Here is a 12,873-nt window from a genome sequence, read left to right as displayed (position 1 = left end):
GCCGCTCTCCAATCTGCCAGCGATGCGACGGACGCGGCGGGGAGGGCAATGGCGTCCAGGATAGTCATGCGACGATCTGCTTGGCTTCAATCATCGGGACTGTTGCCTGAAGTGCAACAGGCCATTCAGGACCTGCCCTTTGACGGGGTGGGCTTGTTTTCGGACAAGACAGACAAGAAGTCACATGCCTTGAAGGACTCTAGGGCCACCCTAAAGTCCTTAGGCCTGTATGTGCTGCAGGCCACGAGGCGCCAGGGGCAGACAGCGACCTCAAAGGCAACAGCCCGTCCCCAGACAACCTCCTAGGCCTAAGCAGCCTAGGAGAGGCAGAGACCGTTTCCGGCAGTCTGACCGCCAAGGCCCTGCTGGGGGCTCTCAGCAAGGGCCGCAGAAAAACAATAAGCGCCCCTTTTGATGGGACGCTCGAGGGCGGCTCTTTTCCCATCCCCCTGGATCTCACTATGCCCTTCGCAGATAGACTGCGTCCGTTCCTCCGAGAGTGTCAGAGAATAACCTTGGACCGCTGGGTGCTAAGCGTGGTGTGAAGAGGTTATGCCCTCCAACTCTCAACCTTCCCACCGGACTTTCCCCCTACCCCGTCCCTCTTCAGGGACCCCTCTCACGAGCTACTCCTTGTCCAGGAGGTGCGCTCTCTCCTCCTCCTAGGGGCGGTAGAGGAAGTTCCTCCTATGGAAAGGGGCAGAGGGTTCTATTCCCAGTATTTCCTTATCCCCAAGGCGAAGGGAGGCCTGAGGCCTATTCTGGACCTTCGTCGTCTGAACAAGTTTATCAGGCGCCTCAAGTTCCGTATGGTCTCCCTAGCCTCTGTTATTCCCTGTTATTCCTCTGTTATTCTAGATCCAGGGGATTGGTATGCTGCCCTCGATTTAAAAGATGCCTATTTCCACATCTCTATCCTCCCAAGCCACAGATGTTTCTTCTGCTTTATGGTAGCGGGTGGCCACTACCAGTTTTCGGCCCTCCCCTTTGGCCTTTCCTCAGCACCCAGGGTCTTCACAAAATGCATGGTGGTGGTGGCGGCCCACCTGCGGCGCAGAGGCATCCAGATCTTCCCCTACCTAGACGACTGGTTAATACTGGGAAGATCCAGAGTCCATGTGAAAAACAGCCTGGCCCTGACTTGCGCGACATGCACCTAACTGGGACTGCTCATCAACGAGCAGAAGTCCACGCTCATCCCGGTGCAGCGCATAGACTTTACAGGGGCTACTCTCGATGCGGTTCAGGCCAGAGCCTTCCTCCCATGACCCCAATTCGAGACCATGGCCGCCATAATCTCAGAATTGTACAGGTCCCCCACGACGACAGCCAGGCACTGCCTTCAGCTGTTGGGACACATGGCAGCATGCACATACGTGGTGAGGTTGGCTCGCCTCAAACTCAGGCCTCTCCAAGGTTGGTTGGCCTCTGTATATGCCCTGGCCAGACATTCGCTATCCAAGGTGGTCACAATCCCAGCACAGGTACTAGCATCCCTCAGCTGGTGGACAGACCCGAGGGAAGTGCTGAGGGGGATTCCCTTTACAGAATTGACCCCCTCCATAATGCTAATAACAGACGCTTCGGATGTGGGCTGGGGAGCCCACATGAGCCGCGACCTCAGCACGCAGGGTCTCTGGTCACTACAAGAAGTGCGCCTCCACATCAATGTCAGGGAGCTCCGGGCTGTCCAGCTGGCCTGCAAGGTGTTCCTCAGGTTCCTAAAGGGCAGGGTGGTGCACGTCCTCACGGACAATACCACAGCCATGTTTTATATAAACAGGCAAGGGGGGGGGGGGGCACGCTCCTCGGCCCTCTGCCAGGAGGCCATACAACTGTGGGACCTTGCGGTGAGGCACGATTTTCACCTATCTGCCTCTCACCTCCCGGGGGTCAGGAATGACGAGGCGGGTCGTTCTTACCCTGCCACGACTGGTCGCTTCACTGGGAGGTGACAACTTTTCTCTTCCACAAGTGGGGTGTTCCCCAACTAGACCTGTTTGCCTCAGCGTGGAACAAGAAGTGCCCAAGGTTCTGCTCGCTCCGGGGTTGCGAGCAGGGCTCCATCTCGGACGCTTTCTTAATAGACTGGACGGGGCCCCTAATGTATGCATTTCCCCCCGTTCTGCTACTTCCCAAAGTACTTTTGAAAGTCAAGAGAGACAAAGCGAACGTTATTCTGATTGCACCAGCCTGGCCCTGGCAGCACTGGTTCAGTATGCTGCTGGACCTGTCCATAGCCGAGCCAATACCACTTCTGAAGCACTACGACCTGCTCTCCCAGGACCAGGGTCGCCTTCTGCAACCGGACCTGGACTCCCTCCACCTGACTGCATGGAGGCTCTGTGGTTGACAGAGGCGGAGAGAGCCTGTTCAGCGCAAGTTCAGCAGGTCCTTCTGGGAAGCAGGAAGCCTTCCACTCAGGTGCTGTATAAGGCTAAATGGAAGTGCTTTACTATTGGGGCAGACTCCCGGGGCATCCTGCCCAGCTCTTCACCCATTCAGGCGATTCTAGAGTACCTGCTCCACTTAAAGATGCATGGCTTGGCACTGGCCTCCCTCAGGGTACGCCTGGTGGCCATCTCGGCCTTCCACCGGCCAACGGAGGGGAGGTCGATCTTCTCACACCCTATGTTCCTTAGGTTCCTCAAGGGGATAGAGAGGTTATATCCGCAGGTCCGTGACCTGATACCTCTCTGGGATCTGAATCTGGTCCTCACTGTTTTAACGGGACCCCCCTTCGAGCCTATGGCTACATGCCCATTGCTCGTCCTTTCCTGGAAAATAGCCTTCTTAGTAGCCATTACATCGGCTAGAAGGGTCTCCGAGTTAAGAGTTTTGACCTCGGAGCCCCCCTATACGGTTTTCTACAAAGATAAAGTGAGGCTGAGACCCCACCCAGCATTCCTACCTAAGGTGGTGTCTCAGTTTCACTGTAACCAGGACATCTTCCTCCCCGTGTTTTTCCCTAAACCACACGGGTCGGCGGTTGAGCGGAGATGGCATTCATTGGACGTCAGACGGGCCCTGGCCTATTATATCGACTGCACAAGGTCATTCTGGAGATCAACCCAACTATTCGTGGCAGTCGCAGACTGGATGAAGGGCTTACCTGTCTCCATCCAGCGCATCTCCTCCTGGATCATTGCCTGCATACGTGCCTGTTATGACCAGGCGAAGGTGCCACTTCCAGAGACCGTGACGGCACACTCGACCAGAGCCCAGGCCTCATCAGCGGCCTTCCTGGAGCGTGTGCCCCTGCAGGACATCTGCAAGACAGCAACCTGGTCATCAGTCCACACCTTCACATCTCACTACACCATCGTGCAACAGGCGAGAGAGGACGTGGCCGTCGGCAGAGCCGTGCTGAGAAGGGCTACTCGCCAGTGACTCCTACCCGCCTCCAAGGTACGGCTATTTAATCACCTATATTGGAATGCATATGAGCAATCACTCGAAGAGAGAAAATAGGGTTACTTACCAGTAACTGTTGTTCTTCGAGATGTGTTGCTCATATCCATTCCAAACCCGCCCTCCGTCCCCGCTGTCGGAGTCGGCAGAAAGAAGGGACTGGGGGCCACGGGGTCGGCGGTGCCCTATATACCGAGATATGAGCGCGGTACTCCAGGGTGCACAGGAGCCAACCCGCGCGGGTTGCTGGGGCAGAAATGCTTCCGGAGACTCGTGCACGGGGCACACACTCACCTATATTGGAATGGATATGAGCAATACATCTCGAAGAACATCAGTTACTGGTAAGTAACCCTGTTTTTTTAGTGATGTACACAAATGGGCAGCCTAATAGGAGACACTAGCTGCATCTCATTGCAGCCTTGACCAGGATTTGATCTCGTGTACCCTGCTGCTATGGAAAAGACTTTTATGAACTACTGAAGCTCTATGTCCTGCCTGAATTGAAACCAGTTGTTATGCTTCATTTTAACTATAGAAATGTGGTTTAACATTTATAATTTTTTGTCATCTACCCTTCCCACAGAGATTTACCCAGAGCATGAAGCTGAATAATGAGATGGGCCGGCTTACATTAGAGCATGGCACAATGCTGGGCCCACCAACAGAGCAGGAGCGTGCCGAGGAAGCTGTGAAGAAGCAGCTAACTAATAAAGTAAGGCATCCACTTTTCAGAATATTAATATACTTGTTCTTAACTGGCTAATTCTTCTTTCCAGACAGCACCTTGGGAAGCCAGATTTCTCTTATTTCTAGCTTTCTTCCACTGCACTGAAAAAGCCATAGAGGTACTTCACATAGAGGTACTTCACAATCATTCAGCCAGCCTAACCAGCTAGGCTCCTTTAGCAATGTGTTCCTTATTATATCTATCCAGGAAGGTGGCTTTTCTAATTGCCATCACTTCTGCCCAAAGAGTCTTGGAATTCTGTGCCCTGACATCGGAGCTGCCATATACAGTCTTCTTTAAAGATAAGGTATATTTATGCCTTTATCTGAGTTTCCTCCATAAAACAGTTTCAAATTTTCATGGCAATTGAGCAATCTTCCTACCTGTGTTTTATCCAAAACCTCACAGAAATAGGAATGAACAACAACTACACATGATGTTAGACGAGCGCTAGCATTCTACACAGACAGGACTAAACCATTTTGGTGGTCCATCTAATTCAGTGGTTCCCAACCTTTTTGGCTCGAGGGCCACAAATATCATTTTTACAACCCTGAAAGGGCCACCCATCTATCAACTCATAAAAAATGTATTGACGCACACACCGTTAAGGACTACAAATCACTACATATTTAAAGTAAACATTTTGATGCTACTGTGCTCATTTTTACATTCACTGTTTTACACCTACAAATTACTCACAGTATATCACACGCACAGACAAAGCACTAGTGTAAGTGAATGACTCACTACACACTGAAGCACATGGCGTGGCAGCTAAGTCACGTGGGTAGCCTGCTAAGTGCAGGTCAGACTGGAAGGCCCTTTCGAGTCTTGCCCCTCTCCTCAAGCATGGTGGGCCCTGGCTGCTCCGCCATCAGCCCCACTCCTGCCCACTGCAGCCAGAAGGAAAGAGTTCAGCGAGGAGGCTGCCTCCTTGCTGATCTCTCATCACCCTGGCTGCAGCAGGGAAACCCCACGCATCCTGTAGCCCCGTGAGCTCCACCTGGGTTCCTAGGCAGTGGCTCCCTTCTGCAGCGAGGGAGACGGGAGATCAATGCTCCCCTCCCTCTGGCTCCAGCAGGGACCTCAGCACTGGGGACCCAGGCGGAATGCTTTTCCATGCTCCCTGCTGGAGCCAGCAGGAGGGGAGCAGCAGGGCCACTTTGAAAGACCCTATGTCACCAAGTAATCTGACTGCTCATTCCACGAGGTCTCAATGGTGTTCTTAGCGCAAATCCCTATCCAGGACATTTGTAAAGCAGCAAAGCTGGTCATCAGCGCACATGTTCTCCCATTTCACCATCACCCATTCCTGTAGAGATTATGCCAAATTTGGTCAAGCTGTACTATATGGTCTGTATGGATGTGAATGCCGATCCCTCCACCTTCATTACTGCTTAGGAGTCGCCAAGAGTGGAATGTACATGTGCAAATATTTGAAGAAGAAAAAACGGTTACTAACCTTTTGTAGCTGTTGTTCTTTGAGAGGTGTTGCACATGTACATTCCACGACCCACCCTCCTACCCCTCTGTGTTGGAGTTTCTGGAAAGAAGGAACTGAGGGGATTCAGGGTCAAGTAGTCATTTTATAGCAGTGTGCGGCAGCGGAGGCCGGGCTTAAGCTGCCCCAATAGGTAGCACTGAGGGGAAAATTTCTGGCAACTGGGGTGCATGCGCACCAAGAGTTGGATGGACATGTACAGCACTTCTTGAACAACAACAGTTACAAAAGTTTAGTAAGCGTTTTTTTCATAGCATTTTCCTTCTTCCTCTGTGTTTTAATGAGAGCACTAACCCTACTAAACATGTACATTGATATCCAACTGCAGCAGAATTGTGTTGCTCACAGCAAACATTGGTCTTATTACTTAGTTCTGAACTGTTTCCAGCAAGGGCAGTGGGCACTGATGCATGGGCTCTATGTGGCTCAGGTTCTTTCACTTCTTGAAAGTAATGTCTTCTGGTGAATCAGCCAGTTGGAGTGTAGACTGTGAAACTCTTTCCAGTCCATCCCTGTTAGGGCTAGGACACCTAGTTTTGTTCATGTTTCCTCTCTGTATACATGTATACTAAGTAACTTCTCTCACCCTGCAGCACCTAGAGTCTGCCTTCTGCTAGGCTGACACCACTCCGGCACACAGCCACTAGTGGACCACTACAGAGCAGTACAGTGTAAATGCTCAAAGGTGGTCTGCAGGACACTCCCGGCTTGTGCTATTTGCCTGCTGGATCTGTCTCCTGTACACCAGCAAGTAGCATTTAAAAACAAGCCACCTATAGGATGCTTCTGATCATAGTGCCTGTGCTGAAATACTGTAGCGATCAGTTATAGCTAGGCTACTACTGAAGATAAGAAATGTTCTAAATGTTTATTATTGAAAAGGGAAATATGTTATCAGTGCTAGGCTCTAATCAGGCATGTTCAAGTGGCAAAATAAAACAACTCTAGCATGGTCCATTTCAGGTCCTTGGATTATGTCCCAACCAGCAGGGCAAGATTTTTAAACCTCCAGGGCATCATGTCTACTCAATGCCAGTACCTTGCCCGGAGAGCATGCTCTATGTCTGCGTCTCACAGCATACCTGAGGGGCGCATAAATAATTCATTTCACACCTGTTCATCCTGTTGTGTGTTGCATGAGAAAAGGTGTGTCTGGAATGGAGCAACTTTGAAATTTTATGGCACTGCTTTTGTCTAGAAACAGTAGTTTGAAAAAACAAGAGATGCTTCTTGATCCCATGTACAGTATGCATCTGGTTAACGCACAGAACTGCTCTCACTTTCTGTGGCCTTCTCTTGATAGCTTTTAGCAGAGCATGCAGACGCCTTCCAACTAACATCTGGCTTTGAAGCAACTATCAACAAGTTTGACAGCAATTTCTCAACACATCTCCTGGACCTTCTGGATAAGCTGAGTGTTTACAGCACCAATGACTGCGAACACAGCATGATCAATATCATCTACAGGTGAGCAGGATGGAACCATCTCCTAGTAACAAAGGAAGGAAAGTGTCCAACTCAAGACCAGGCTGAAATTTGTTCCTTATTCCCAGTTCCTTTTTTGTGATATCATGGCAGTCAGCTGTTCTTTCAGTGTAACACTGAAACATCAAGAAGCTGTGCTCAGTATTTCAGCAAATAACTTTTAAAAATGTGCTTTTGCATTAAATAAAGTTGGGGAAATGGGGGGTTCTTTTTAAATTATCAAAAATCTGACTTGGTAAATGATGCTAGCCTCACTATATTTGATCATCGTCTTGTCTTGTGTCACTGAGTAACTAAAATGACTACACTCCTTGGGAACTGATCTACCCACTCTGTACTTCAGTTTCTCCATTTTATAAAATGGGGATAATAATGCTGCCTTTGAAGTGCTTTGAGATCTATAGATGAACAGCTGCTATAGAAGTGCCAAGTATTATTAGTAACATTGGATCGCTAAGATCTCTCTGCAGCTATGTTGCAACCTGCTGGGACGTTGGCAGCTTCTCATCCTCTCAAGGTATGCACTGGGAAAACCCTTCTCAGTTGAGCATGGGTAAAGTGTATCAAACAGAAGTACCTCTCGCTCCATGCTCTCCTGCCAGTATGTTTTTTCCCGGAGGAATTGAGCATGTTGTTGCTGTTGATGTCCAGTCATGGCAAGCCATTTATAGTATTGGACTGGGTTTGTTTTTTATTAGAGAAGATTAAAATTAAATGAAATCCAAATGTCTGGAAATGCATAGCTAAGGCACCAAACAACTGTAGGGATAAGAGGTGAATGAGGATGGAGTGGGACAGAGAGATTTGGCATTCCTAATCTTGTACGCCACAGAGGAAAAGCAGCGGAATTACAGCCTGGGATGCTTACCATCTTGGATTTAGAAGCATAGAAGTGCTCCTTCTATTAACACTTCTAAGTTGAAATAGCTGTAGTTTCAGAACTGATAGGCTGGTGTGAGGTGCACAGCCCCAGTGGGCCATAGGCTCTAGCTTTGGTTCACAAAGCAAGAATCCTTATTTTCAGGTGTATAGTCTTGGTTTTTCCATTGAGGAGACAGGGTATTTATTGCTCATGAAAGTTATTTTAAATGGCTAGTAGTAGCTTGTACCCAAAATATACATACCCATTTCGTTACCCAGAAACCTTCCTAAAACACTGTGCTTTCCTTGATGTTTTTCCCTAATAGTCAGGACGTGGATTAGTAACATTCAGTTATACAGTATGGTCCAGACTGGAGGTTGGGAGATCTGAGATCTATTCCCAGATCTCCCATTGATTTGCTATTTGGCCTAGTGCAAGTCACGCCAGCCCTCTGTGCCTAGGTTTCCCCATTTGTAAAATGGGGATAACACAGCCTACCTTCCTTCGTAAAGCACTTTGGAAGGTCCAGATGAAAAGCCTTACAACTTGCTTTTACTGCATATTTGTGATGATTTTATTTTAAATACAGGTGAACACTGATCATGAGAAAAGTCTCCTAGAATCAACGTTTTCATTTACAAAAATTCCAATTTTGGCAAACTCTGATTTTTCTGAAATTCCAGTATGCTTCCACCCTCAAGCCATTTAGATAACTGTAATCTACCTCTATAAGTTCTCCAATAAATACACTGTAAATCATAAATAGTGGTAATGATAGTAACTAGCAAATTTTAAGTATGTGCCTGGGAATTTCTCTCTATTCTATGGAATTTTGAAAGCTTTGACCAGCATTTGGAGCCTGTTACTATTTCTCTCAGTTTTCACACTTCTGGACTATTTGTGGGATGACTATTGAACACGTGTTTGCTTTCTCCTAGACTGGATTTCAATGGATTCTACACAGAGCGGCTGGAGCATATTTCTGCAGAGAGGAGTCAGAAAGTAGTTTCCCAAGCTCCCCTTCTTCCCAGGGTCGTTGTACCCACACAATGAAGCTTTTATGTTACTTGTTTTAGATGCTGCACCTTTCACATCAAAGTACAGTACTCTTGCCCAGTTGTATCTGTGAGTAGTTTGCACTTTAAACTCCATAAAAGCTGTAAAACAACAGTCTAATAAGATAGTGTTTGACCTTCTGAAATGAAAACATGGAAAGGATTTTGTCACTTCTGAGATACTTTTGTTAACTTTTTTACCAAATATTAAAACTGTGTGTGTTGTATAATATCTAAAGAAATAAAATGTCGGAATGATTTGGTCTCTGTTGGCCTGAACTTACAGCTCAACTTAGTCATTCTGGATGACTAAAGCTTAGTCGTCTTATGAAGTTCTGCTAATTCATAGATATAGATGTAAAGTGGGTCCGTTTTGTGACTTAGGGCTTGAAGAAAGCTCATTGAAGCCCAGCAGAGTTCGCTCCATTGACTTAGGCTTTGGATCAGGCCCTTTTTCAGTGTCTGGCTGCAATTGTGGCAGGGATACCAGAGCTGTGCAATAAATGACTTTTCAGCTCACTGGCCAAAATGAAAAATTGAAAGATAAATCCATTTTCAGATGACCTGAAATCAATTTTTGGTTTTTGGCATACTGAAAAAAATTTAATTTTGAATTAAAGTAAGCTTTGTGTTCCATTTTTTAGTTCGAACTTTTAAAATTAAAATTGAAGTAAAATTCAAAACAAAAATTCATTTTGAATTTTGGTCCAAAGTAGCTCAGTGAATTCCACATACATTTGCAAAATGTTTTGGTTGACATGAATTGACATCTGTCATTGGGGGGAGAAAAAAAAAAGGTTCATTTGAAAAAATTTTCCCAGGTCTAATGGATGCAGGACATCTATCTGAGGCTCAGTCCACTCATTATTCAAGTAAGTAAGTAAGTAATGCTGCTAGGTTGGGAGGAGTGACCCAGAGAAACGAGAGAGCTCATCTCCTCCATTCCTTACTACTCAGGTTTGCACGTTGAGGGGCTCCAGTTATCTAGGCCTGCAGAAGACTGTGGACATGCACTCCACACAGGGCTGCTCCTCAGGACTGTTTGTGTATGCATTGTGCAGGCAGCTGCTCTGCATAGCAAACACAAGGCTGTCTGCAGTGCCTTGTGTAAGGAGCCACTGACTCTGTGGGTTTGCACTGTAGTTGCTTTCCAGGTGTAACTCAGGGTTTTGGATTTGACATGTAGAACCCTATATGGTTTGGGTCCTGGCTACATATTCCCAGTTCCCGTGTAATACTTCTGCAGCTGCACTCACACTCTCGGCCTTCTGCTCTAGAAAGGACAAGACTGGTGGTGGGCATTTTTCATGAAGTGTACTTCACTCCAGAACCCTCTCCCTCAGGTCAAACAGAACCCAGATGTGGTGACTTTTAGGGCATTGTTTTCCTGGGATGATATAACCAAGGGGAGGCTTTTTTTCCTCTCAGTAGGTTAATTACTTGGATGATTGATGGCTCTGACTGCAGTCTAAGGCTTGCAGAAACTGTCACCAGATCAGGAAAGGAGTGTCTTTCTCCTTCCCCTCTCATCACATTCATCAAACTTCTGACCACTTTTGATCATACACTTTCTGGCATGGATGCCAGTTTGAGTATGCTAGTGGGAGGGGGAGAATAATAAAAGTCAAGCTGATGAGAGCTAAGGGTGCTGTACAAAAACAGACATATCTGGCCTCTATCATTGTGATATCCACCCCACATGGCAGCATCCATCAGTACCCAGAACGAAGTTGTTTAAATCTCCCTAAGCAGTTGGTATCAGGACAGTTTATTGCAATACAGCACTTACAGGAGACAGTCCCCACTGCAGTGCTGTCAGGCTGGTTCTACAGTTGGGTCTTGTGGACCATCTCTGGCAATATCTCTTCCTGGTTCTGTGACTGAGGGAGGGACATACCAGAGATCTTGGTTATCTGGGAGTATCTCTTCCTTGCTGTTGTCTGTGATCAACTGGGTGCCTTCCAATGACACAGGCATATACATTTCATTGTGGCCTCCCTGGAAAAACTCCAGTCCAGCTCCTCCTAGCACATGTATTAGGAGCATTACTGGTGCTCTTTGTTTTTGTAATTCTGCTGGAGCTCCTTTGTTTTGTTGCAGCACTAGTCCATGTCCCCAGAGTGCCCCTACTCCCACATTTGCAGTGATAGCCACTCATCTCTCTTCACATTCCACTGACTCCTTTTAAGATGAGACTGGCTCCAGGGAGATAAGGAGGTCCAGGACTTCCAGATAGGAGCACATGAAAGCACAGGACATGGTTGTGATAAAGGACTCCGTTTGTGTGTGTGAACATGCCACGACCTGGAATTGTGAAGGGGCACGCTTGGCTGCACACCAGCATTTAAACGGGGAGGTGACATCCAGTCAGGATGACCCCTGGAGCAGTAGAAGGCACACAGCTGTGAAGCAGTGCATAGTGGCAGTGGGGAAGGAGGATGGCCTGAAGTGAGGTAGTTAATTACAAATAGAGATGTGTCCACATGAACTGTAAAATGGATAACTTGTTCCAAAGTAGTTATGCTGTTTCCAAAGCTTTTTAATTAATGTGATAAGATGCCAGATAAATAAGAGACACACCCCTGAATTCTCTCCTTCAGGTAGAGCCCAAGAGCCTGCAGCCAGACTGGCGCCAACCAGGGTCTCTAAATCCTTCTGTTCCAGGAGGCAAGCACACAGTCTGTTAAATCCAGAATACCTATGGGGACCACCCCCACAATGAGAGCAAGTTGCTTGCTGACCCACTCCCAACAGCTCTCTCATTTGTCTTCCTGTTCTTTGCAAGAGCACTGGACTAGTTTTCAGGAAGGCAAACAAGCCGCAGCTGTCTGTATTCTGTCCAATAACCCCTGCCTTCCCAGCCTGCAGCCCCAGACACCTAGACAGATGGTAACAGCATCACACCAAACATTTACTAGAGTTGCATTATCTGCCAGTCCAAGGCAACGCTGCCTCAGGGATTGTACAGCTAAGTGGGCCAAATTCAGAGCTCATGTGTAAAGGGATTTATGTTAAATTCTGTGTTAAAGTCCATTAGATCCCCCTATAATCTCAGGTACACTCCCATAAACCCATACACACCACCAGTATCACCAGATCCCCCCCAAAGTCATGAGAGTGTTTGCAAATGCTACATTTTAGGTACGTTTTCTTTGCCTCCCCAGTCTCAGTGCCTTCAAGGGCACTTGGATCAAGCTTTCAAGCTTCTTTCCATAACCAGGAGGGCTCAAAATTTTCATATGTGAGCTAAGCTTTTCACCCTAGCAGATGTGCCCACAAGGTGGGGCTTTAGGCAAAACCCCAAATAGCATGAGATTTGCAATAAAATGGTGAGAGTTAGTGACAAGCCTCCCTACTAATTGCTTTTCCCTGCCACATGCTTTTCACTCTTTGGCCTGTGAGTTACAACAGCTCAGACAAACTCCATGGGCCAAATGCAGAGGTGCATGTATAAGCTGGTAAGTGGGTTAGAGTTTCTGCAAGTGGGAGGATATTGAAGTTTGTGGAAAAAAAGGATAGGGAGGGACAGGAGAACATATAAGTTACACCCTCACTCTATGTTTTGCCCCAAGTGCTGATCAAGGACTACACAGCTGCACATGCACACATTTGCCCTGGGTGTTTGTTCAGTCCACCTATGCTGATTTTGTATTGGGGTAGCATAATAGAACCATACAATCATAGGGCTGGAATGGACATCGAGAGGTCAGCTAGTCCAGCCTCTTGCACTGAGTTGGGACCGTGTATAATTTGATCACCCTGTTATGTGTTTGCCTAATCTGTTCTTAAAGACCTCCAATGACTAGGATTCTACAACCTCCCTTGC

The 12,873-nt window shown here is 47.4% G+C and overlaps 1 protein-coding gene across 4 annotated transcripts in view; it reads left to right on the top strand.

Moving 5' to 3' along the window:
- The window catches only part of TUBGCP2 (tubulin gamma complex component 2), a 64,009-nt gene extending 54,704 nt beyond the window's left edge, over window positions 1-9,305 (top strand). For all 4 annotated transcript variants that reach the window (XM_067538644.1, XM_067538662.1, XM_067538657.1 and 1 more), the window contains 3 exons: window positions 3,998-4,126; window positions 6,949-7,112; window positions 8,931-9,305. In XM_067538644.1, coding sequence (XP_067394745.1) covers window positions 3,998-4,126; window positions 6,949-7,112; window positions 8,931-9,045 — 408 coding nt within the window. In that variant the 3' untranslated portion in view covers window positions 9,046-9,305. The remainder of the gene's footprint in view (window positions 1-3,997; window positions 4,127-6,948; window positions 7,113-8,930) is intronic.
- Window positions 9,306-12,873: the final 3,568 nt, after the last annotated feature.

This window comes from Emydura macquarii, unplaced genomic scaffold, assembly GCF_026122565.2.
Source record: "Emydura macquarii macquarii isolate MOO-44397 ecotype Brisbane River unplaced genomic scaffold, CSIRO-AGI_Emac_v2 contig_67, whole genome shotgun sequence".
Classification (NCBI taxonomy): domain Eukaryota; kingdom Metazoa; phylum Chordata; order Testudines; family Chelidae; genus Emydura; species Emydura macquarii.
Note: the sequence above shows the minus strand (reverse complement) of the source record. Positions and strands in the feature narration are given on the sequence as shown.